Source organism: Gasterosteus aculeatus, chromosome 20, assembly GCF_964276395.1.
Source record: "Gasterosteus aculeatus chromosome 20, fGasAcu3.hap1.1, whole genome shotgun sequence".
NCBI lineage: Eukaryota > Metazoa > Chordata > Actinopteri > Perciformes > Gasterosteidae > Gasterosteus > Gasterosteus aculeatus.
This window is the reverse complement of record NC_135707.1, coordinates 5,070,712-5,095,845: the sequence shown is the minus strand read 5'-3', so window position 1 is coordinate 5,095,845 and position 25,134 is coordinate 5,070,712. Positions and strand designations below refer to the sequence as shown.

The window sequence follows — 25,134 nt, the reverse complement described above, 5'->3', positions numbered from 1 at the left end:
GCCCAGGAGGATCCATAATTGAATCTAGCAGGAGATTAAGTAGGTCAGCTGCAAGATGGGTTGGTGGGTTGGGGGAAGGAAATCTGTTCCACTTTGGAATAATGGACCGATTTAACAGCATCCATCAAAATGACTGAAAACAACTTCCAAGCCCAAAAACAACAACTAAAAAGCAAAAGGCTGCATAAAAAAAATATTTCAAAACATCCTCTGAAATGCATAAATTAAAAAGAGATCAAAACGATGCCAAGTAATGTAATGTTCGAATATATAAATGCACTTGATCTCCTTCAATGCCACTGCTAACCCCATTGAGGCGTGCAGGCAGCACAGATCCAATGTTAAAGGAGGCTAATTACTCCCAGTATCTCCCACACTCCAGGGAGGCGAGGTCATCCGGAGGACAGGCATGTGAAACATTCCTGCAGCCTGCTGCTGCCGGACCTCCCTCTCAGTCTCGGTCTCTCCCTGTCCTCCTTTTCTGCTCCTTTGCCCGTCCTCCCCCGGCACCTCGTCCCCGTCCTCTTCCCTCTGTCCCATTTAGCACCGCACCATTTTTTGTGTTGTTTTGTTCTTGCTCTCCATCGTCATCGCTCAAGTCAATTGTCTTCCTCCTGTGGTAGGAGTGCATCTATTCAGCCATTCATCAATCACATTATGTGGGATGTGACATGGTGATTTGTTCTGATCAAACAACAGCTCTGGAAGGTTGTGCTAATGGCGCTCAGAAGAAAAGAAAGTGGAAGCGTGCTAATGCTTGCAAAGACAATGCTACCTTACTGACATTTAACTGCTATAATGTTTTCCAACTGTACCTTCAAGTTACTGTTACTAAACTTGATTTGAGGTATTGTTGTATATTTAGAACTGTATGAATGCACATTTTCCTCTCCATTACGGTAGCTTTGCGGCGCCTAATGCAAGCTATTCTGAAATAAGTACTCAGAACTTCTGACCCTCACTCGACCGTAGTCCCAAAAGAACAAATGCACAGGTGTTTCCCGTACCTTCATTGTGAGGATGTAAAGACACTTGTTTTCCAATGTGAGTATTTGGGCCCAAAGTCATCAGGTGAAGGAACTGGAAGATGTACTTCAAAGCCATGTTATGCTGTTGCTGTGGTTTGGCGCACCCCCGTGTGGTTGTTCTTTTCATGCCTAAACCCAACAAATAAAACCAGAGAAGAGGTAAAATATGCTTCCAGGGACTGTTTATAAGAAGTGGAGGTAGTCGTTGAAACGTCACCTATTGGTTTGTGGGCGTTTAGAAGCCTCAGGTTCAGTGTTCTGAACGTTGACATGTTGGCTTTTCACCAACCGATGAACTGAAGTGGCCATATTTAAACTGAGGAGGTCTGAGGTACCAGTCAATCACAAGGTAGACACACAACCAGGAATTCTCCGCGTTATGGTCTACTTGACTCTATATGGGTCATCATTCAGTAAATTATTATCACGTTGTACAAAAGAAAACTTAGTAGAGGTTGAGACCATAAATTCAGTTTACAACGTTTACTGAGGTAGACTGAGGTTATAAATCGAAGAAGAAAAAGGACCATTTCCTCATAGAGTTTTAAACAATCTGACTTTGGGGGTTGCCTCCTGTCTGCACCTATTATGGGCTTGTTTAAATCCAGTAGAAAAACTCATGTTTAGGGCTTATGTTAAAACATGCATGAGCCAAACCAGTCAGTTATTCATCATTGAAGCCTTTTAACAATTCCAACAAAGCAAAAATCCCACCATAGTGCAGTTGGCATGAATACTTTTTCATGCATAACCTGTGGCCTAGAAAATAAAGCACCCATCACATTGCAGCCGATGACTAGCAAATGTTGTGAAATGTCTTTCCTCCATCAGCCACAAGGGGCAGCAGTGAGCCCGTTCTCAAGTTGGGAAGGTAAAAATGGTTTGAGTACGTGCTTTTCTGTGGAAAACATGAGGCATAAACTTTAACACTTTAGAGCATGTTAAAGTAAGTTGTGGTTAATGGAAGTGACAGTCATGTTGTGTTGTTTGGGTGTAAACATTGTTTTATTGCAGCCGTCAGAGGATCATCAAGGCACTGGGATTCATCCAATGGGGACCATGCATTTCAGTGACAAATATCACAATGAAGAACTATATTAGTCCCAAGCACCGGACTGTCTGCCATTGGTGGTCAAGCACCAACAATACTAATATCCACTATCAATATTCTCAATATTATTAAAATATAATTACTTTATAATAACTTCATATACAACCATGATCTTAAACCATTAGAGCACCTACATACCCAAACCCACCTCTGTTTTGTTAAAGCACTAAAATCTGTTTCATCTGCTCCTCATTTGAAGAATTTCTCCGGCATTTTATCTAAATATGGTGTTGCACCAAATGGTAAACAGACTAATGACTAACAGATCCTCAGCCGTCCTTTTGATTCTTTACAACCAGTTGTAAACCTTCACTTGGAGTTCACTCGAAGGCCTGTTTAGTAGAGCAATATATCTCTTTTTATCTCTGTTTCTGTGGCATTACAGGGCCTGGACAGGGTTAATGGGGCTCTCTGCAAATTAAACCAATCTTTGAAGCTTTATCTTAACAAACAGTAGAAAATCAGGACCTCACTTGATGATGAACTGTTGCCTTATTTATTTTGTTCATTTGGGACCAATATTTGTGACATGGCAGTATTCCTTGACCTGCAACCACAACGTTATCTCACCTGTGGAGTTTTACGCAATGAATGCCCCAACCATTTAACAGCAATAAAGAAAAATCAAACGGATTTTTACAAAATTATTTCAATAAGCCATTTCCTTCCCTTTTGTTCCATTGGACAATGCAACAATGTGGAGTATGGTGCGTAACTATGGTGCTTGATTATATATTAAGTAGGTTTTCAGAGCAAGTGAGAGGCAATCACTTCCCAAATTTCCCAATCGATTCCCAAAGGTTTGCCTTTATCCTAAAAAAAACATTAAATATTGTGAAATCGGCCAAAGACGAAGAAAAGCCTCAAAACCTTCAGAGCAATTGCCGTGAATACGGGACGTGTTATGCAGCCATATTTTGAACCTAGTTAAATAGTTGCATCTATAAAAAAGCATTCTGGGAAATACAGCTAATCACAACAAATACTGTCAGGAGCAAGAATATCCCAAAGTTGGAAGTTGGAGTCAACATGATAAGCCTCCCGATAAGATCAAAGCAGCGCGGTTACTTTGTTAATAGACAATAACAGAAAGCAACGAATTACAGCAAAATAGTGTATTTATTGTTTTACTTCACACCCCAACTTCTACATTTTGAACCCAAAAAATACCAGAAATAAACAGTGGAACTAAGTGTACAGTCTACATGATTAATACAGTAAAATATATTTGAAAGTATAAGCAATAACGACAAACAATTAACGATAATGTGCCGTTTACATGATCTGACCCACAGATGAATAAAAGCCTTATTGTTCACATATCGAACTATTTCACTCACCAGAGAAAAAAACACCCACGAGGCCCTTTTCGCTGAGACATCTTGTCTTCAGCAATTGAACTTTTCAAATGAAAAGATATTTGCTTATTAATTCAGAATTTCCTGGTAACCAGGATGGCAATTTAACAAGTGCGCAAACAATAAAAAGACAAATCTTCTATCAGCTGAACTCCCATATTACTCCTGAATAACGTAGATAACACAACACATTAATATAACTTAGTATGCTTGCAGTTAAAATTAATATGTCATCCATTTATGGTACATTGAGATTCTTGGAGCTTCTCCTGCTTTTTGGGCGGAATCTTCCATCTCAGCTTGAAGTCAGTGAATCCCTGACGTGTCAGTGCTGCACTCAGCTGAAGAGAGGAAAAAAACTGTAGTTTTCTGTCATTTTCTGCATCCACTTTGACCTCTTAAAATAAATAACTGAGAGTCGTACCTGCTGCAGGATCTGGGCGTTAAGAGCTGGATCTGTGATATCAGCGTCAGTCTCAAACTTCATCTTGAGCGTGGTCTTCAACGTGATAACTGAACCGTAAAATAAACATGCAGTCTTTAAACAGTAAAACATCTACAGTAAATATGATGCATGTAAAACATTTACTACTTGTCAAAAATCACCTTGATGGCAGATGAAAGGTAATAGTTTGAAGCAGTTGTCGTCATTCCATTGATGTAATGGATACTGAGCGGCACAGATTTCTATCATGTTGCCATTATTTGGCTCACCACTAGCCCACATTCTGATGGAGCTTTGTGACTTGTCGGACCAAGTCCACGGCACTCGGTACAAACCAATCCAAGCCACAATATAATGTAGTTTTACAGAATTGACTTTATTCTGTTCCTCATCATTCTCAATCTTGGCTAAATCTGTGTAGCGTTGTCTGCAGTAGTCGCGGGCAGCAGACCATCTTTTGGAAAGTTGGATTAACACGTAGCTTTTCGTTGCTTGGTTCGTCTCTGCAACAGACAGAAGGGAATCCAGTGTAACAATTATTGAAATTATTCATTAACTCGTGGTGAGGAATAATATAATTGATATTAAAATTCAATATTATATAGATAGATATATTTAATATATTATCTATCAATAATCACATGAATGACATCTCTCAATCACAGTGAGAGAGTAGCAGATGTGAAATATGCTGAATCAACAAACCGTGTTTTAAACTCATTCAGCGTTCAGACCAATTCAGATTGAATGTTGTTAGTGGACTGAAAATGAATTCGGTGTATAAAATCAATGAACTCAAACAATATCTTACCAGTGTAACAAATAAAATAAAAAGCTGATTCACAGGAATATTCATTCCATCGTCCATCAGTGAGCATCACAGCACAGGTCTGCAGGGGATTGGTTGGTTTCCCCACCGCCCAGTTCTGGTAACCGGTTCTACTGGTTTCACCAGTCGATGACCATCTCCAGGAGTTGGGGTCATTACCCATGGTGCCCCTCCACGATTTAGAGTCGTCACTCAGTCCGATCCATCTGTATGTAGTGTCAGGTGGCAGCCTGCTGACATCATCCATGCTTTCGAAGGTCGCCAGGTCGGTGTATTCCTCTCTGCAGTAACGCTGAGCTTCAGCCCAGGTCATTAATTTGTCAACATAGTAGTACTTACGTAGTGGTGGTAAGTGAGAGCAGGAGATGAAGTTAACTCCTGAGGGTTGTGAGAGACGGCACGGTTAGTGTTTAGTGATTTACAGTATGAAATCATCCCCATAATCATACAGTAGCATTAAATCCAACTTGTCTAGATTGTTCATTCCTTGATAACTTCAGTATTATTCTACTACAGACACCTTTTACATATAACATGTTTTAAAAAGGTGAGGAAATGTAATATAGATTTAAGTTTTTCCCAGTCTTGTGTTACCGGCATCACTCAAGAAGCTTAGAGTGATGTATTCGAACTGAAACCCAACCGTTGTTACATTGTTTAAAAGTCTCGACCTTACCACAGAAGAGGACAATCAAAGGAAGGCAACAATCCATTGCTGACTTTCACTGCAAATGAGAAGAAAATAGGTAAATTATTAAGCTTAAGGTCAACTCAAAGAGATCGAGGCAGCCAACCACGTCTGCAGCCCACAAGACACGACCATCCTGTGTCCGGAAAAGAGAGTCTTTCCCAGGTTCCCCGTTACATTTACTCTGGTCAGATAAAGGGCAGAGTTTTTACTGTCAGATTTAGTTTAGTCCAAATCTACCTTCCAATATTCCAGCAATCCCCGGAAACAAAAACATTATTATATCCTGAATATCTCTTTCACCATTGGCTACGGTTTGAGAGCCGGGTCATGAAACAGATCTTACATTAACAATTATTCACCTGCAGTCCTTGTTGATTATTAAAGTGATGTGGAAATACTCACAAATCTCCAGCTGTTGAAATGTATTCTACGGTTGACATTCAAGCTCCATGGTGTTGATCCTCCAGTAATTCCGACAAAGACAACCTGGATAAACCCTCTTGAGTGATACAAAGTGCTTGACAACATTTCCATATGCAAAACATGACTTTGATGAAGTTAACCCATTGGATGCCGGTTGCGCCATAGATATCCTGTAAAGTCATCCTCCTCCTCTTCGCTTAATAAAGTCTGAACCCTTATTAAAGATTTAGCCATTATCTTTTTTGATAAAGTATGTTTGCAGTGTGCAATGGTAGCGACTAGGGTAATGAAGAGTGGAGGTCGAGGGGTCAAACAAATGCATTACTTTTATTGCTTACTTATACATTGTTACACTTAAACAGGAAAAGGTGTTTCTCAAATTCTAAAGTATAATATTATACAATAATTGTGCATTAAATGATGAAGGCACCGTCATGCTGTTTGTTGTTGTCACCTTGGATTAATACACAAGGTCACGAGATTTGAATTCATCAATTTGTCTTGTCAGCAAAGACACGACAAGTCAATCCTTGGAAGTGATTTCGTAGTCAAACCAGTAAAGGCAAATAGATCTACCTTGTGTACGTGCGTGTGTGTGTGTGTGTGTGTGTGTGTGTGTGTGTGTGTGTGTCTGACTCAGTGGTGTTGTCTATTTTTTTGTGGTGAGCATACTGTGCTCTTCCCCTCTTAGCGTCATTCTCGCCTGTCCCAGAGCAGGGGGGTTAGAGACCGGCCTGCTGACTGAAGGACGACCGTGCTCTCCCCTATAATGACTCTACTGTATGTACATATACACAACTTCAGATGACACTACACTTTGCATAGCCACGTTTATTTAATACAAAACAGTTTACAGAATTTGCTTAAAATTCACTTGACAATTTAATGACAACAACTCATCACACAAGCAAAGAGTTACAGCTGAGTGTGATGGAGGATTTAGCCATCAGGAATATGGCTGTTGGCCGTATATGTGTGTGACTGTTGGATTACAAGTAGTACGGAAGCCGGTTACGTTCAAAGTGTATTTTACACAGAAGTGTAAAATGGAAACATGAGACCTTCAGAGAGTAAACCCCCACAATGTACTTCTCACTGAAGAGGGAGACAACTTGTCTTTAAACTTTTTAGTGAAAAAATGATTGGGTGAAGAAGTTGAGGTTGTTTTAAGTTTTTAAAAACCACATTATTTTTCACAGTTAAATATTTTATACTTTATATGTCTTAAAACTTGCAAAAATAACAAGTTATTCTAAAAAAAAGCCTGTGATGACAGTAGTAACGTCAAGTCCTTTGGTCACTGTGTCCTTTGGTCACAAAAAACATGACAACACAAAGCATTATTATAAGTTAGTAGAATTGCAGTTAAATAAATATATCATTCATTTATGACACATTGAGTTTCCGTGGTCTTCTCCTGTTTTTCGGGCGGAATCTTCCATCTCAGCTTGAAGACAGTGAATCCCTGACGTGTCAGCGCTGCACTCAGCTGAAGAGAGGGAAAAAACAGTAGTTTTCTGTCATTTTCTCCATCAACTTTGACCTCATAAAATAAACAACAGAGAGTCGTACCTGCTGCAGGATCTGGGCGTTAAGAGCTGGATCTGTGATATCAGCGTCAGTCTCAAACTTCGTCTTGAGTGCCGTGGTCTTCAATGTGATAACTGAACCGTAAAATAGACATGCAGTCTTTAAACAGTGAGACATCTATTGTAAATATGATATCACTACTACTAAAATCACCTTGATGGCAGACAAACGGGAATCGGAGAAGGCAGTCGTAGTCAGCCCATAGTTGTGATGGACGCTTAGCACAGACTTCATGGCCGTCGTAATTATTTGGCTCAGTACTATCCCAGATTCTGAGGGAGCTTTGTGACTTGTCGGACCAAGTCCACGGCACTCGGTACCGACCAATCCAAACCTTACCATAAAGGCTTGGATTTGCAGAATTGACCTCATTCTGTTCCTCGTCATTCTCAATCTTGGCTAAATCTGTGTAGTGTTCTCTGCAGTAGTCGCGGGCAGCAGACCAGCTTTTTGAAAGTTGGATTAACAGAAAGGTTTTCGTTGCTTGGTTCGTCTCTGCAACAGACAGAAGGGAATCCAGTGTAACAATTAATGAAATTATTCATCGTTGGCAATGGGTAACAGTTTAAATAATAATTAAAAATCAAGTTATAAACTGTGCACAAACGTATTTTCGGTTTGTCGCTATTCATCCATCTCTGTATATTGTGATGTCATGAGAGGGTTGGTCATCAGTGGGAGGTACATCCCCTCGCAGTGGTTGCAGCAGGGACTACAATTCGATTCATTGTGTCGCGCGATTATTACGTCACTCAATGAGTTGCGGAGATTTATTACATTAAATTACAGGTCATTTAGCAGACGCTTTTATCCAAAGCGACTTACATTACACTTTAAACCCATGGCTTTATCACATCTTTGCCCGGGGAGCAATTAGGGGTTAGGTGTATTGCTCAGGGACACTTCGACATGGAACATGGGGCAGCCTGGAATCGAACCACCAACCTTATGCTTCCCAGCACACCTTCTCTAAACCCCTGCGCCACGACGACCCCGATTTATGAATTTATTTATTTTTTCGAACTAGTATAAAAGGGAAAAAAAATGTTACTACTTGTACGCACAAAGAAAATACAAATTATTTAAAAAAATAGAACAACAAAGAGCTAAGACACAACAGAAAAAAAACTGTTTGAAAAAAAGGAATGGGAAGAAGCATGACACTTATTTGATGTCCCACCCCTTTTCAACCACTCTTCAGCCTGTACCCACACAGAATACTACATAATACACCTACATACCACGCATACACTTCACAAATATCCAATCACAATCACAAAAACAAATAAACACCACAAACATATCCCTGCAAGCATACCTATAACATGTATATATATATTTATATACATATACATACTTACACTAAGAATAATAATAATATTTATTTATTTAATAATAATGATATACCATATACATTATATATACTAATTACAATATAACATATATATAGTGCTGAGTAGTTATACCAATCACCTTCTCTCTTTGTCACAGTACCCGTTGAGAATCACCAATTTGAGTCTTTTTTTTAAACGGAGTCTTGCTTGGACTTTGCTTCAGGTCTTTTTGAAGTTTATTCCAGACCTTCACACCACTGACTGAAATGCACATTCTCTTCATGGTGGTTCGAACCCTCAAGGTTCTGAAGTTAAGGTTTTCCCTGAAATCATAGCCCCCCACTCAATCAGTAAACAGTTTTTGCACGTTATCTGGTAGTTGTTTATTTCTAGCTTTATACATCAGCAGAGCGGTTTGAAATTCTACTAGATCTGGCTGTTTGAGGAAGCAGGACTGTATAAATAATAAGTTAGTATGATCGTGGAATCCTGACTTATGAACCATTATGATGGCTCTTTTTTGGAATGTACATAAAGGTCGCAGCAGGGTTTTATAGGTGTTGCCCAATACTTCCACACAGTAACTCAAGTAAGGCAAAATAAGTGAGAAATATAGAATATATAGTGCAGCATAATTTAGAAAATGTTTCTTTGCTGAGAATAGCAATACTTCTGGATATTTTAGACTGAATGTATTTAATATGCAGTTTCCAGCAAATCTTATGGCCTATCATAACTCCCAAAAACTTAATTTCATTAACTCGCTCCACCGACACATTGTCTATTAGGATTTGCAAATTTGTTTTGCTTTTGCAATTACTGCACAACATAAACTTGGTCTTATCCAAGTTTAATGATAATTTATTCATATCAAACCATATCTTAAGGTGACGTAACTCTAAATTGATTTCAGTGGAAAGCTGCTGCAAATTGTCACCTGTACAAAAAATATTAGTATCATCTGCAAACAAAACAAACTTAAGTATTTTAGAAACTTTACTGATGTCATTAATATAAAGAATAAACACTTTAGGTCCCAATACTGACCCCTGGGGGACACCACAAACAACGTCCAAGCAAGATGACTGGTGGTCACCCATTTCAGGATCAGAATCAGGATCAGGAAACATTTATTGCCAAAATATGTCAAAGATACAAGGAATTTGTCTTGGCGGTTTGTGCGTGACAGTAGACAGTGTAACAATAGACAAGACAGCAGTGCACAAGTAATGAAAAAAAAAAAAATGAAATGCTAATGCAATGGTTTAGTACAATAAGGCTATAAGGCGATGGGTTAGTATAAAATAAGAGAATAAAGTTAAAGTTAAAAATTAAAAATATTTAAAAAGTTACAAAATATAAAAAAAATAAAGTGCACTATCGAACAAGTGACAAAGTGACGAGTGACAACAAAGTAACGAGTGAAAAATGACAGTTAAAGTGACATGTGCAGTGTGAAGCAGAGTGACCGGTGGAATGTTGTAGTCAGTCAGTGGGGGACCGGGCTCTGTTGATGAGCCCGACTGCCGACGGGAAGAAACTGTTCGTGTGGCGGGAGGTCTTAGTCCTGATGGACCTCAGCCTCCTGCCAGATGGAAGGGGCACAAACAGGTTTTGTCCGGGGTGAGAGGGGTCGGCTAAAATCTTTTTTAGCTCGCTTCAGAGACCTGGAAGCGAACAAGTCCTGCAGGGACTGCAGATTGCAGCCGATCACCCTCTCTGCAGAGCGGATGACCCGCTGAAGCCTGCCCTTGTCCTTGGCTGTGGCTGCAGCGTACCAGACGGTGATGGAAGAGCAGAGGATGGACTCGATGATGGCCGTGTAGAAGTGGACCATCATCATCTTTGGCAGGTTGAATTTCTTCAGCTGCCTCAGGAAGCTGATGTTCAGCTCCCACTTGAGGTCCTGGGTGATGATGGAGCCCAGGAAACGGAAGGAATCCACAATAGTGACGGGGGAGCCACACAGGGTGATGGGGGAAGGTGGGGCGCTGTTCCTCCGGAAATCCACAACCATCTCCACTGTCTTCAGAGCGTTGAGCTCCAGGTTGTTCTGACTGCACCACGACACCAGATGGTCAGACTCCCACCTGTAGGCGGACTCATCACCACCAGAGATTAGTCCAATGAGGGTGGTGTCATCCGCAAACTTCAGGAGCTTGACGGACTGGTGACTGGAGGTGCCGCTGTTGGTATACAGGGAGAAGAGCAGAGGGGAAAGAAAGCAGCCTTTGGGGGAACCGGTGCTGCTGGTCCGAGAGGCTGAGACATGTTTCCCCAGCTTCACGTGCTGTTTCCTGTCAGACAGGAAGTCAGTGATCCACTTGCAGGTGGAGTCGGGCACGTGCAGCTGGGAGAGTTTGTCCTGCAGCAGAGACGGGATGATGGTGTTGAAGGCAGAGCTGAAGTCCACAAACAGGATCCTGGCGTAGGTTCCTGGGGACTCCAGATGCTGGAGGATGTAGTGGAGGGCCATGTTGACAGCATCGTCAACAGACCTGTTGGCTCTGTAGGCGAACTGCAGGGGGTCCAGGAGGGTGTCGGTGAGGGACTTCAGGGGGGTCAGGACTGGCCGTGCAAAAGACTTCATGACTACAGAGGTCAGGGCGACAGGCCTGAAGTCATTTGCACAAATTGTTGCCTGTTACTTAGATAGCTTTTCATCCAGTGGAAGACTACTCCCCTGATACCACAGCGCTCTAATTTCTTAATTAATATTTCAGGATTTATTGTATCTAATGCTTTTTTGAGATCAATAAATATTTTTTTTTGTCTAAGGAGCTGGTGACTTCTTCTATTAATTCAAGGACTGCCATTGCTGTGGATCTTTGCGATCTAAATCCGTATTGGCTTTCAGAAAGCAGTTTATGTTTACTAATGAATGTATCCAATCTACCCACAAATAATTTTTCCAAAATTTTGGAAAATTGTGGAAGTAGGGCAACAGGCCTATAATTTGTAAAACAGTGTCTGTCCGCAGATTTATATAGTGGAATGACTTTTGCAATTTTGAATTTGAATTTTCTGGATATTTACCCACTTGAAATGACAGATTACAGATGAAAGTCAGAGGATGAATAATTTCCTCAATTACCTTCTTGATTATTGTCATGTCAATGCCATCACCGTCTGTTGACCTTTTATTTTTACATTTACTGACAATATCCAAATTTTTACATAAAGTGTCATGTATGATATTGACTCCGTAACAATCATTCAACACAAAGATATCGGTGGGACACTTTGCATTACTGGGAAGGATTTAGCTGATGGACCAGTAATTATTTTAGTAATTTGCAAGTTAAAGGGTGTCTGGAATGCTGAGCTTCATTTGTTTAGGATTTTGTTCTAAATGCCAAGAGCTCCTTTGAATGGTAAATCCCGTCTTCCTGGACTCACTTTGACTAGCTAGTGTGCAAAGTTGAATCAATAGGTCATTTGTTGCAACCAGAAAACATACAACATTTAGAGAATTATTGCCTTCAACAGTTACCAGATTAAACATTTAAGAAGTATGGAATGTTTTGATGTATAACAATCTCGATATTCCGTTTTGAACTTTTTTTTTTATCATATCATCCCTTGACATACAAATCAAACCTTATGCAGTTATCATTATTTCCCACTTTGTAACAGAAAAAATAAAACCTAAATCTTTGAACAGTTTTACTTCTTTTTCTTGCAGAGAATATTGTCAACCTGCAGTGGAACTGTATTTCATCACTTGTTACCCTGCAATACAGAAGCGCACTCACAATCGTTGCTGGGATCTGAACTTTCTTATCCTCTAGATCAGGGGTCTCAAACTCAAATCAGCTGCGGGCCAGATGGAGCCCACATCAACCGAACGCGGGCCAGACTAGCGTCCGAACGGCATGGTCGACAATAACACAACTTAACACTCGCTTTCAAAAGCAGTCATTGAACCCCACCCTGGGGGATCGGTCCGAATGAGACTACAACACTAGTCCTCCTTTAACTCAGCGGGGGAGACCTAAGGTCATGTGACCGTGGAATTCCTTTATAGTCAAACGTGAAGTTACGTGAATCGAAGCTGCGTAGTAATGGACGGAGACGCTCGTCGGTGACGTCAGATGCTTCATGTGTTGTTAGTGTGAGTCGTAAAGGAAAACTTTACTGAACGAGCGATGCTAACGGTTAGTCACATGATCACCTGCGCGAAAGAGGGCAGGAAACTGAATTTCACCCTCCTGCTCTCTGCACCTCGGCCGACACACACGACCCGCCCCCCATGTCAGTCACATGCATGCCACGTTCACTGGACAAGCACACAGTAGGAAACCAGAACATCATAACATGCCCCACACAGCAGCTGACAGTGGGGTTACAGTATAAAACTTGCGGGCCGCACTAACATTACACTTTCATATTAAGGATAGGGGCCACAAAATATCGTCCCGAGGGCCGCAATTGGCCCGCGGGCCGCGAGTTTGAGACCCCTGCTCTAGATATACAGACGCCTGCTAATAAGTACTTTAAGGAATGTGCCCTCACTAACATTTCCATCTGCAAAGCATGACATTGGCCATGGTTACCCTTTGTATACACACCATCTCTCGCCTCTTATTTAACCGCTCACCCAGGGTCGGGTTACGAGGGCAACAGTTGGAGCAGAGAACCCCAAACTTCCCTTTCCAGGACCACATCTACCAGCTGTGGCTGGGGGATCCTGAGGCGTTCCCAATTTAACAAGCATGCAAACAATAAAAAGACAAAACTATTAGCTGAAGTCTAATATCATTCTCGAATAACAAAGATAACACAAAACTTTTTGTAACTTAGTATGCTTGCAATTAAAATAAATATGTCATCCATTTATGACACATTGAGTTTCCGTGGTCTTCTCCTGCTTTTTGGGCGGAATCTTCCATCTCAGCTTGAAGTCAGTGAATCCCTTACGTGTCAGCGCTGCACTCAGCTGAAGAGGAAAAAAACTGTAGTTTTCTATCATTTTCTGCATCCACTTTGACCTCTTAAAATAAACAAGAGAGTTGTACCTGCTGCAGGATCTGGGCGTTAAGAGCTGGATCTGTGATATCAGCGTCAGTCTCAAACTTCATCTTGAGCGTGGTCTTCAATGTGATAACTTAACCGTAAAATAAACATGCAGTCTTTAGACAGTGACACCTTTACGGTAAATATGATACATGTACAGGAGACATTCATTTCTCGCCAAAAATCACCTTGATGGCAGACAAACGGGAATAGGTAAGAGCAGCCAACGTCATTCCATTGATGTGATGATGTCATAGCTCCACAGAATTCCTCGTTGCCGGAATTATTTGGCTCACCACGAGCCCAGACTCTAAAGGAGCTTTGTGACTTGTCGGACCAAGTCCACGGCACTCGGTACAGACCGATCCAAACTATGCCATGGCTTGGATTTGCGGAATTGACCTCATTCTTTTCCTCATCATTCTCAATCTTGGCTAAATCTGTGAAGTGTTCTCTGCAGTAGTCGCGGGCAGCAGACCAGCGTTTTGAAAGTTGTATTAACACAAAGCTTTTCGTTGCTTGGTTCGTCTCTGCAACAGACAGAAGGGAATCAAGTTTAAAAATTGGCGAAATTATTCATTGCGTCGTGATGAGGAATAATAAAATTGATATTAAAAAAATGTATATATGTGTATTTCAAATAGTATCTATCAATCATTACATGAATAACATCTTACCAGTGAGAGAGTAGCAGATGTTAAATATACTGAATCAACAAACCGCGTTCTGAACTTATTCAGCGTTATATTGCAGCAGCTATTTTCACAAAGAGAGCAAAAGCTCTCGGTTTCTACGGTTTCTATGAAATGTTGTTAGTGGACAAATTCAATGTATAAACTCAAACAATGTCTCACCAGTGTAACAAATAAAATATAAAGCTGATTCACAGGAATATTCATTCCATCGTCCATCAGCGAGCATCACAGCACAGGGCTGCAGGGCATTGGCTGGTTTCCCTGCCGCCCAGTTCTGGTAACCGGTTCTACTGGTTTCACCAGTCGATGACCATCTCCAGGAGTTGGGGTCATTACCCATGGTGCCCCTCCACGATTTAGGGTCGTCACTCAGTCCGATCCATCTAGATGGTTTGGTGTCAGGTGGCAGCCTGCTGACATCATCCGTGCTTTCGAAGGTCGCCAGGTCGGTGTATTCCTCTCTGCAGTAACGCTGAGCTCCAGCCCAGGTCATCAATTTGTCAACATAGTAGTACTTACGTAGTGGTGGTAAGTGAGAGCAGGAGATGAAGTTAACTCCTGAGGGTTGTGAGAGACGGCACGGTTAGTTTTTAGTGATTTACAGTATGAAATCATCCCCATATTCATACAGTAGCATTAAATTCAACTTGTGCAGATTGTACATAGCTTGATAAATAAAGCTGTTTATTTATTTGCCATGAGTGTTATTCGACAGTCACTTTTTACATATACAAACTTAAATGTGAGGAAGTTTTCCCCAGTGAATTTACCTGCATTACTCAACAAGCTTACAATGACTAACTGAAAACCAACCGTTGTTACATTATTTAAAAATAATATCGACCTTACCACAGAAGACGACAATCAGATTCAAGCAACAATCCATTGCTGATTTTCACTGCAAATAAGAAGAACACAGGTAATTAACCTATGAATTAACTTTTAAACCTCTAGAAGATTGAGACCTTTAAATAAAAATATACAGAACAGTCCCAGCAGCTGCAACAATAATGATGAGAAGAGAGTCTTTCCCAGGCTCCCCGTGTTACATTTACTCTGGTCAGATAAAGGACAAAAGAGTTTTTTCGGTCAGATTTAGTTTACTCCAAATTTATTTTCTGTATTTCCAGCAATCCCTGAAAACAAACATATTTTCTCTTAAATATCCTGCATGTGTCTTTCACCATTGGCAACGGTTTGAGAGCCGGGTCATGACACAGATCTTACGTTAACAATTATTCACCTGAAGTCCTTGTTGATTGTTGCAGTGATGTGGAAAGTTATACTCACAAATCTCAAATCCAGCTGTTAAAGGTTTGTCTACGGTTGACATTTGAGCTCCATGTCTGTTGATCCTCCAGTAATTCAGACAAAGGCAACCTGGATAAACCCTCTTGAGTGATTTACTGTGCTTGACAACATTTCCATATGCAAATCAAACCGGCTTACTTTGACGGGTCAGATGTGGCAGCTTCACCACAGCGAGCATGAAGTTGAGGAGCACTGGGCAAACAGGTATTTTACACTTTGGGGTGTGAATGTGTTTGTCACGGCGTATGTTCTCTCAAGGTAACAGAGTAGGCAAGACACAGCAGGTTCGGTAGGAAACCCTTTTTATTGACTTTACTCTGTTAAAAATGCAGCGAGAGCTGCTGGCGTCTCGCTCCCAATCGCCCTCACTGCATTTTAAAATAACAACACCAGCACCATCAGTAGCAATCAGCTCAGCTGAGGCCAATTGCCTCCACCTGCCACCGTTGCCTGAGCCACTCCCCCTTTCCCTCTCTCCCCCCCTCTGCACACGACCCAAAACGACGCCCGCCACCACAGTGTTGTAACCACACACTGTACACATTGAGTTAATCCCAGAGGAGTCTGATTAACGTTTCTTTATGGACGCCATTGTTACACTTAAACAGGAAAGGGTGTTTCTCAAATTATAATGAATACTTATTAAATATCATAATATTATCTTTTTATTATTTGCATCCCACAAAAAAATTTAGAGTACTCAAGACAAATGTGTGTCAAATCTGAAATAATAAAAATTGGGCATTAAATGAAAAAGGACTCATCATGCTGTTTGTTGTTGTCACCTCAGAGAATAAACAAGGTCACAAGATTTGAATTCATCAATTTGTCTTGTCAGTAAAGACACGACAAGTCAATCCTTGGAAGTGATTTCGTAGTCAAACCAGTGAAGGCAAATAGATCTACGTTGTGTACGTGTGTGTGTGTGTGTGTGTGTGTGTGTGTGTGTGTGTGTCTGACTCAGTGGTGTTGTCTATTTTTTTGTGGTGAGCATACTGTGCTCTTCCCCTCTTAGCGTCATTCTCGCCTGTCCCAGAGCAGGGGGGTTAGAGACCGGCCTGCTGACTGAAGGACGACCGTGCTCTCCCCTATAATGACTCTACTGTATGTACATATACACAACTTCAGATGACACTACACTTTGCATAGCCACGTTTATTTAATACAAAACAGTTTACAGAATTTGCTTAAAATTCACTTGACAATTTAATGACAACAACTCATCACACAAGCAAAGAGTTACAGCTGAGTGTGATGGAGGATTTAGCCATCAGGAATATGGCTGTTGGCCGTATATGTGTGTGACTGTTGGATTACAAGTAGTACGGAAGCCGGTTACGTTCAAAGTGTATTTTACACAGAAGTGTAAAATGGAAACATGAGACCTTCAGAAAGTAAACCCCCACAATGCACTTCTCACTGAAGAGGGAGACAACTTGTCTTTAAACTTTTTAGTGAAAAGATGATTGGGTGAAGAAGTTGAGGTTGTTTTAAGTTTTTAAAAAACACATTATTATTCACAGTTAAATATCTTTATATGTCTTAAAACCTGCATAAAGAACAAGTTATTCTAAACAAAGCCTGTGATGACAGTAGTAACGTCAAGTCCTCTGGTCACTGTGTAAAAAAGGAAGGTGTCAATAAAACATTTTTAAATAGTATTTAAAAAGTTAATTCATTTTTCAAAACTTTTTTTCAATTAAAACAAAGTAATTTCTTTTTGAAATGACTTTTTAAATCAGACAGACCAGTTGCTCTTTAGTTGACTGGTGTTTCCTTTTGTTTCCCTGGTAACCAGGACAGCAATTTGACAAGCATGCAAACACCAAAAATACAAATCATCTAATAGCTGAGGTCTAATTTTAATTCACAAAAAACATAGATGATAACACAAAGCATTATAATAAGTTAGAAGAATTGCAGTTAAATAAATATGTCATCCATTTATGACACATTGAGTTTCCGTGGTCTTCTCCTGCTTTTTGGGCGGAATCTTCCATCTCAGCTGGAAGTCAGTGAATCCCTGACGTGTCAGCGCTGCACTCAGCTGAAGAGGGGGAAAAAAACAGTAGTTTTCTGTCATTTTCTGCATCAACTTTGACCTCATAAAATAAACAACAGAGAGTCGTACCTGCTGCAGGATCTGGGCGTTAAGAGCTGGATCTGTGATATCAGCGTCAGTCTCAAACTTCATCTTGAGCATGGTCTTCAACGTGATAACTGAACCGTAAAATAAACATGCAGTCTTTAAACAGTGACACCTTTACTGTAAATATGATGCATGTAGAACACATGTATTACTTGTTCACAATCACCTTGATGGCAGACGAAAGGTAATTGTACAGAGCAGTCGCCGTCATGAAATCGATGTGATGGAGTCATAGCTCCACAGATTGCCTTGTCGTAGACCATATTTGGCTGAGTACTATCCCAGAACCTGAAGGAGCTTTGTGACTTGTCGGACCAAGTCCACGATACTCGGTACAGACCAATCCAAACTATGTAATTGCTTGGTTTTGCAGAATTGACCTCATTCTGTTCCTCATCATTCTCAATCTTGGCTAAATCTGTGTAGTGTTCTCTGCAGTAGTCGCGGGCAGCAGACCAGCTTTTTGGAAGTTGTATTAACACAAAGCTTTTCGTTGCTTGGTTCGTCTCTGCAACAGACAGAAGGGAATCCAGTGTAACAATTAACAAATTTATTCATTGACTCTGATGGTGAGGAATAATGTAATTATATAAAAAATCTATATTATATATATATGCATTGGTGTTAGATGACAAATGCATTCAGTGTATAAAATCAATGAACTCAAACAATGTCTTACCAGTGTAACAAATAAAATATAAAGCTGATTCACAGGAATATTCATTCCATCGTCCATCAGCGAGCATCACAGCACAGGTCTGCAGGGCATTGGCTGGTTTCCCTGCCGCCCAGTTCTGGTAACCAGTTCTACTGGTTTCACCAGTCGATGACCATCTCCAGGAGTTGGGGTCATTACCCATGGTGCCCCTCCACGATTTAGGGTCGTCACTCAGTCCGATCCATCTGTATGGTTTGGTGTCAGGTGGCAGCCTGCTGACATCATCCGTGCTTTCGAAGGTCGCCAGGTCGGTGTATTCCTCTCTGCAGTAACGCTGAGCTCCAGCCCAGGTCATCAATTTGTCAACATAGTAGTACTTACGTAGTGGTGGTAAGTGAGAGCAGGAGATGAAGTTAACTCCTGAGGGTTGCAGATAATTAACAAAAGGGTTTTTCATTCTAATTTAAATATCCAACTATATTATGATTGCAAGTGGTGATCATAGTAAATTATTCCTTTGATCATTGATGATGTATAAACCTCCGTCCCCAGTGAATTTACTCTTTTTTTACCTGCATCACTCAAGAAGCTTACAATGACGTGTTTGAACTGAAAACCAACTGTTGTTACATTATTTAAAAATAAACTCGACCTTACCACAGTAGAGGACAATCAGAGTCAAGCAACAATCCATTACTGATTTTCACTGCAAATAAGAAGACAAAATGTAAATAATGAAAATGAACTTTTAGATCTCTGGCTGATTAAGACCTTTTATATAAAAAGTCCCAACAGCTGCAACAATAATGATCAGACAACGAGGGAGATGGGCTCTAATTAGAGAATTAAATGAAAACACAACAAATTGGTCATAAATATATATTGGAGGTGTACTTTGTATTCCTGTGAGTGTCTTATACTCTATTTGGTGATGCCAGGTAATCAGGACTTTGGTATATTTCAGGTGCAATAAAGTCTAAAAAAATGAAAATATTTTTTTTTTAAATATCCTGCGTGTCTCCTTCACCATTGGCTACGGTTTCAGAGTCGGGTCAAGAAACAGCTCTTACATTAACAATTATTCACCTGCAGTCCTTGTTGATTGTTGCAGTGATGTGGAAATACTCACAAATCTCAAATCCAGCTGTTGAAATGTATTCTACGGTTGACATTTGAGCTCCATGGTGTTGATCCTCCAGTAATTCCGACAAAGACAACCTGGATAAACCCTTTTGAGTGATTTAAAGTGCTTGACAATATTTCCATATGCAAAACATTAGTTTGATGAAGTTAACCCATTGGATGCTGGTTGCATCATAGATATCCTGTAAAGTCATCATCCTCCTCTTAGCTTAATAAAGTCTACAGCCTTTATGTAAGTTTTATTAATTATCTGTTTTGGTAAAGTATGTTTGCAGTGTGTAGTTCTTCCACAACAAACTTCGATTAACGTTTCTTTATAGACACATTTTTTACATTTAAAAAGGAAATGGTGTTTCTCACATTTTAACAAATACTCTTTAAATACACAAGGTCACAAGATTTGAATTCATCAATTTGTTTGACAAAACAAAGAGGTGGATTACTGACACCCGAAGTAAAGACACGGCCAAGTCAATCTTTGGAAGTGATTTCTTTGTCAAACCAGTGAGGGTAAATATATCTAGGAAGTGTACGTGTGTGTTTGTGTGTGTCTGACGGAACGATGGCCGTGCTATATATTTATTTATTTATTTACAACTTCAGATGACACTACACTTTGCATAGCCAAGTTTTTTTTTCTGCAAAACAGTTTCCAGAATTTGCTTAAAGTTCACTCGTCAACTTAATAAAAAGAGGACTCATCACACAAGCAAAGAGTTACAGCTGAGTGTGATGGAGGATTTAGCCTTCAGGAATATGGCTGTTGGCGTATATGTGTGTGACTGTTGGATTACAAGTAGTACGGAAGCCGGTTACGTTCAAAGTGTATCATACACAAAAGTGTAAAATGGAAACATGAGACCTTCAGAGAATAAACACCCACAATGCACTTCTCACTGAAGAGGGAGACACCTTGTCTTTGAACTTTTTAATGAAAAGACAATTGCTTATTCATTGATTATCGGATTTCCAAAGAGGAAGAAGAAGTAGAAGTTGTTTTAAGTTTTGAAAAACCAGACAAATTTTTTATTTCACAGTTAAAAGCCTTTGATGACAGCAGTAACATCAAGTCCTTTAGTCACTGTGTAACAAAGTAAGGTGTCAATAAAACATTTAGAATTGCATTTAGAATGATAATGGAGACATGGTTTTTTTAATGACTTTTTAAATCAGACAGACCAGTTGCTCTTCTCTTGACTGGAGTTTCCTTTAGTTTTCCTGGTAACAAGGACAGCAGTTTAACAAGCATGCAAACAACCAAAAGACAAATCATCTAATAGCTGAGGTCTGTTTTTATTCACAAATAACATAGATAATAACAAGAGTATTATAAGCTAGTAGGAATGCAGTTAAATAAATATATCATTCATTTATGACACATTGAGTTTCCTTGGTCTTCTCCTGCTTTTTGGGCGGAATCTTCCATCTCAGCTTGAAGTCAGTGAATCCCTGACGTGTCAGCGCTGCACTCAGCTGAAGAGGGGGAAAAAATGTAGTTTTCTGTCATTTTCTGCATCAACTTTGACCTCATAAGATAAACAACAGAGAGTCGTACCTGCTGCAGGATCTGGGCGTTAAGAGCTGGATCTGTGATATCAGCGTCAGTCTCAAACTTCATCCTGAGCGTGGTCTTCAATGTGGTAACTGAACCGTAAAATAAACATGCAGTCTTTAAACAGTGACACCTTTACTGTAAATATGATGCATGTAGAACACATGTATTACTTGTTCACAATCACCTTGATGGCAGACAAAAGGGAATAGTCTAGAGCAGTCGGCGTCATTCCATTGATGTGATGGACGCTTAAATCCACAGAACTCCTTGTTGTCTGCATTATTTGGCCCAATACTATCCCAGAATCTGAGGGAGCTTTGTGACTTGTCGGACCAAGTCCACGGCACTCGGTACAGACCGATCCAAGCTTTAATATAGTGGTTTGGTTTTGCAGAATTGACCTTATTCTGTTCCTCATCATTCTCAATCTTGGCTAAATCTGTGTAGTGTTCTCTGCAGTAGTCGCGGGCAGCAGACCAGCTTTTTAAAAGTTGTATTAACACAAAGGTTTTTGTTGCTTGGTTCGTCTCTGCAACAGACAGAAGTGAATCCAGTGTAACAATTAACGAAATCATTCATTGTCAAAAATGAGGACAGTTTAATTATTAATTAAAAAATCAAGTTTTAAACTATGCACAAAAATATTTTCAGTTACTGCTATCCATCTCTCTCTCTCTCTCTCTATTATATATATATATATATATATATATATATATATATATATTTATATATATTTATATCTTTGTTTTAAACTTATTCAGCGTTCAGCAGGTAAATTCACAAAGAGAGCAGAAGCTACAACGGTTTCATGATATTTTGTTAGTGTACAAATGCATTCAGTGTATAAAATAAATAAACTCAAACAATATCTCACCAGTGTAACAAAAAAAATATAAAGCTGATTCACAGGAATATTCATTCCATCGTCCATCAGCGAGCATCACAGCACAGGGCTGCAGGGCATTGGCTGGTTTCCCCGCCGCCCAGTTCTGGTAACCGGTTCTACTGGTTTCACCAGTCGATGACCATCTCCAGGAGTTGGGGTCATTACCCATGGTGCCCCTCCACGATTTAGGGTCGTCACTCAGTCCGATCCATCTGTATGGTTTGGTGTCAGGTGGCAGCCTGCTGACATCATCCGTGCTTTCGAAGGTCGCCAGGTCGGTGTATTCCTCTCTGCAGTAACGCTGAGCTCCAGCCCAGGTCATCAATGTGTCAACATAGTAGTACTTACGTAGTGGTGGTAAGTGAGAGCAGGAGATGAAGTTAACTCCTGAGGGTTGTGAGAGACGGCACGGTTAGTGTTTAGTGATTTACAAAGTATTAAATCATCCCCATATTCATACAGTAGCATTAAATCCAACTTGTGCAGATTGTACTACTACACTACACTACACTACACCTTTTACATATAAAAACCTAAATGTGAGGACATTTACTGTATATTTAAGTTAAATATATGTTATGTCACTATGAAGCATCTGCTATTCTTTCACCACAATACATTTTTTAATAGATTTCTTGCTTCAGTATATGTCTTCGTTGTCAATTTCAGAATTTTCATCTGTTTGTTATTTTATTAAAAGAAGCAAGGAACAAAACTAACTTTCTGGTGATTAAGAAATATCCTCTATGGAAAATTAACAAAAGGGTTTTCCTGCTTATTTATATATTAGCGCTGATGCATCACTCAACAAGCTTAAAATGATGTTACATAATTTAAATGACTGAACCTCACCAAAGAAAAGAACACTCAGAGGAACGGAACAATCCATTGCTGATTTTCACTGCAAACAAGAAGAAAGATTTAAATAATTAAAATAAAAGGGAACTTTCGGGACTGAAACCTTTAATTAAAAAGAGACTGAAAAGCAGCTGCAACAATAATGATGAGACGACGAGGGAGATATGCTCTTATTAGAGAATGCAAACAAAACAAAATAGGCACACAGACTATATATTGCTGGTGATGACAGGTAATCAGGATTTTGGTCAATTCTAGAGATTGAGGCAGTCGACCACGTCTGCAGCCCACAAGACCCGACCATCCTGTGTCCGGAGAAGAGAGTCTTTCCCAGGCTCCCTGTGTTATATTTACTCTAGTTAGCTAAAGGGCAGAGTTTTTACTGTCAGATTTAGTTTAGTTCAAATTTATTTTCCATTTTTCCAGCAATCCCTAAAAATAAATATATTTTCTCTTAAATACCCTGTATGTCTCTTTCACCATTGGCTCCGAATTGAGAGCCGGGTCATGAAACAGCTCTTACATTAACAATTATTCACCTGCAGTCCTTGTTGATTGTTGCAGTGATGTGGAAATACTCACAAATCTCAAATCCAGCTGTTGAAATGTATTCTACGGTTGACATTTGAGCTCCATGGTGTTGATCCTCCAGTAATTCAGACAAAGACAACCTGGATAAACCCTCTTGAGTGTTTTAAAGTGCTTGACAATATTTCCATATGCAAAACATCGCTTTAATCAAGTTAATCCATTGGATGCTGGTTGCATCATAAATATCCTGTAAAGTTATCATCCTCCTCTTTGCTTAATAAAGTCTAAACCTCTGTGTAAGTTTTATTAATCATCTGCTTTGGTAAAGTCTGTTTGCACTTTGCAGTGCTATCGACTAGGGTAATAAAGTTCAACAGTGTGGACTGAAGGTTGAGGGGTCAAACATATTAATTACTTTCATTCAGGTGAGCACTCTTTGTTTTACGTGAAGAACTGAAAGTCAACGTTGACCCTTGAGCACAATAGGAAAGTTCATTCATTCATGCATGCTTTCTGCCAGAAATATCTATACTTTTATTCTGAAAAGGTAGGATTCATTCTGAAGCAGACAGACAATACTTCTTAGTAATTAGTAATTTGATGACAACGAGAAATTCATATACCAGAATTATCCTCAAGTTAAACCATTTGAATACATGCATTTTCTGATTGTTGGTATTCATGAATCTATTCACAACTAGAGCATTATTAGCTTGTAAAAGAAAAGTAAAGTAATAGAATAAAGTGCAAGACACTGAAAATAAGGGCGGCACGGTTAGCACTGTTGCCTCACAGCAAGAAGGTCCTGGGTTCGATTCCGCCCAGTGGCCTTTCTGTGTGGAGTCTTCATGTTCTCCCCGTGTCTGCGTGGGTTCTCTCCGGGTTCTCCGGGTTCCTCCCACAGTCCAAAGACATGCTCTGGGGATCAGGTTAATTGGGGACTTTAAATTGCCTGTAGATGTGTGAATGTGAGTGTGAATGGTTGTGTGTCTCTGTGTTAGTCCTGCGATTGGCTGGCGACCAATCCAGGATGTACCCTGTCTATCGCCCGAAGTTGGCTGGGATGGACTCCAGCCCCCCCGCAACCCTGTGTGCAGGATAAGCGGTTTGACAATGGATGGATGGACACTGAAAATAAATCAATGACAACAACCCTCAGTATTATGCGAGACTATACAAGAAAAATAATGAACAGTCCTTTGTAGTTTGAGTTTCTGTCAGTATATCGCACAACATTAACTCTAATTTACAAATGTTCTGTCAAACAAAACCCCAAATTCAACACAACTCAAAGCAGAAAACACACTTCAGTGTGAAAGGTAACACGCGGAAAGTAAAATTGTCCAGGCCGAGCTTCAAGTCTTTAACATGAAAGTTAAAGAACAGTAATGTATACTGGTTTCCAGAGTAACTGCAGGGTAAATTCTATATGATCGATGTGGTTGTATTAAAGCAATAATGTAACAGTTCGGGGGCGTTGTTAGGCCTGGCGCGTAGCATTAATGAAGATAAGATACTGCCTC

General features: G+C 40.0%; 2 protein-coding genes and 1 long non-coding RNA gene across 5 annotated transcripts; all 3 read right to left on the bottom strand.

The window, feature by feature from the left end:
• Positions 1 to 3,239: 3,239 nt before the first annotated feature.
• Positions 3,240 to 5,952, bottom strand: LOC120810044 (uncharacterized). Its single transcript, XR_013453620.1, has 6 exons — positions 5,865 to 5,952; positions 5,448 to 5,496; positions 4,754 to 5,149; positions 4,104 to 4,445; positions 3,922 to 4,010; positions 3,240 to 3,838 (listed from the first exon to the last, which is right to left on the bottom strand). It is a non-coding gene; the product is annotated as an uncharacterized LOC120810044 (long non-coding RNA).
• Positions 5,953 to 13,551: 7,599 nt separating this feature from the next.
• Positions 13,552 to 19,845, bottom strand: LOC120812979 (putative C-type lectin domain family 20 member A). Of its 2 annotated transcripts, none has more exons than XM_078094625.1 (6): positions 19,725 to 19,845; positions 15,370 to 15,418; positions 14,680 to 15,078; positions 14,014 to 14,355; positions 13,828 to 13,916; positions 13,552 to 13,748 (listed from the first exon to the last, which is right to left on the bottom strand). In XM_078094625.1, exons 2-6 carry the CDS (start codon positions 15,404 to 15,406, stop codon positions 13,638 to 13,640), a joined length of 978 nt encoding a protein of 325 aa, XP_077950751.1. In that variant the 5' UTR covers positions 15,407 to 15,418; positions 19,725 to 19,845; the 3' UTR covers positions 13,552 to 13,637. The 2 variants fall into 2 exon arrangements, with proteins under 2 accessions (XP_077950751.1, XP_077950750.1); XM_078094624.1 differs by lacking the exon at positions 19,725 to 19,845 and adding an exon at positions 15,811 to 15,927.
• Positions 19,846 to 21,057: 1,212 nt separating this feature from the next.
• On the bottom strand, positions 21,058 to 23,748 carry LOC120810722 (macrophage mannose receptor 1-like). 2 transcript variants are annotated; one of them, XM_078094622.1, is made up of 6 exons: positions 23,663 to 23,748; positions 23,075 to 23,123; positions 22,211 to 22,609; positions 21,521 to 21,865; positions 21,337 to 21,425; positions 21,058 to 21,254 (listed from the first exon to the last, which is right to left on the bottom strand). In XM_078094622.1, exons 2-6 carry the CDS (start codon positions 23,109 to 23,111, stop codon positions 21,144 to 21,146), a joined length of 981 nt encoding a protein of 326 aa, XP_077950748.1. In that variant the 5' UTR covers positions 23,112 to 23,123; positions 23,663 to 23,748; the 3' UTR covers positions 21,058 to 21,143. The 2 variants fall into 2 exon arrangements, with proteins under 2 accessions (XP_077950748.1, XP_077950749.1); XM_078094623.1 differs by having other exon boundaries at positions 23,620 to 23,738.
• Between the last annotated feature and the right edge of the window lie 1,386 nt (positions 23,749 to 25,134).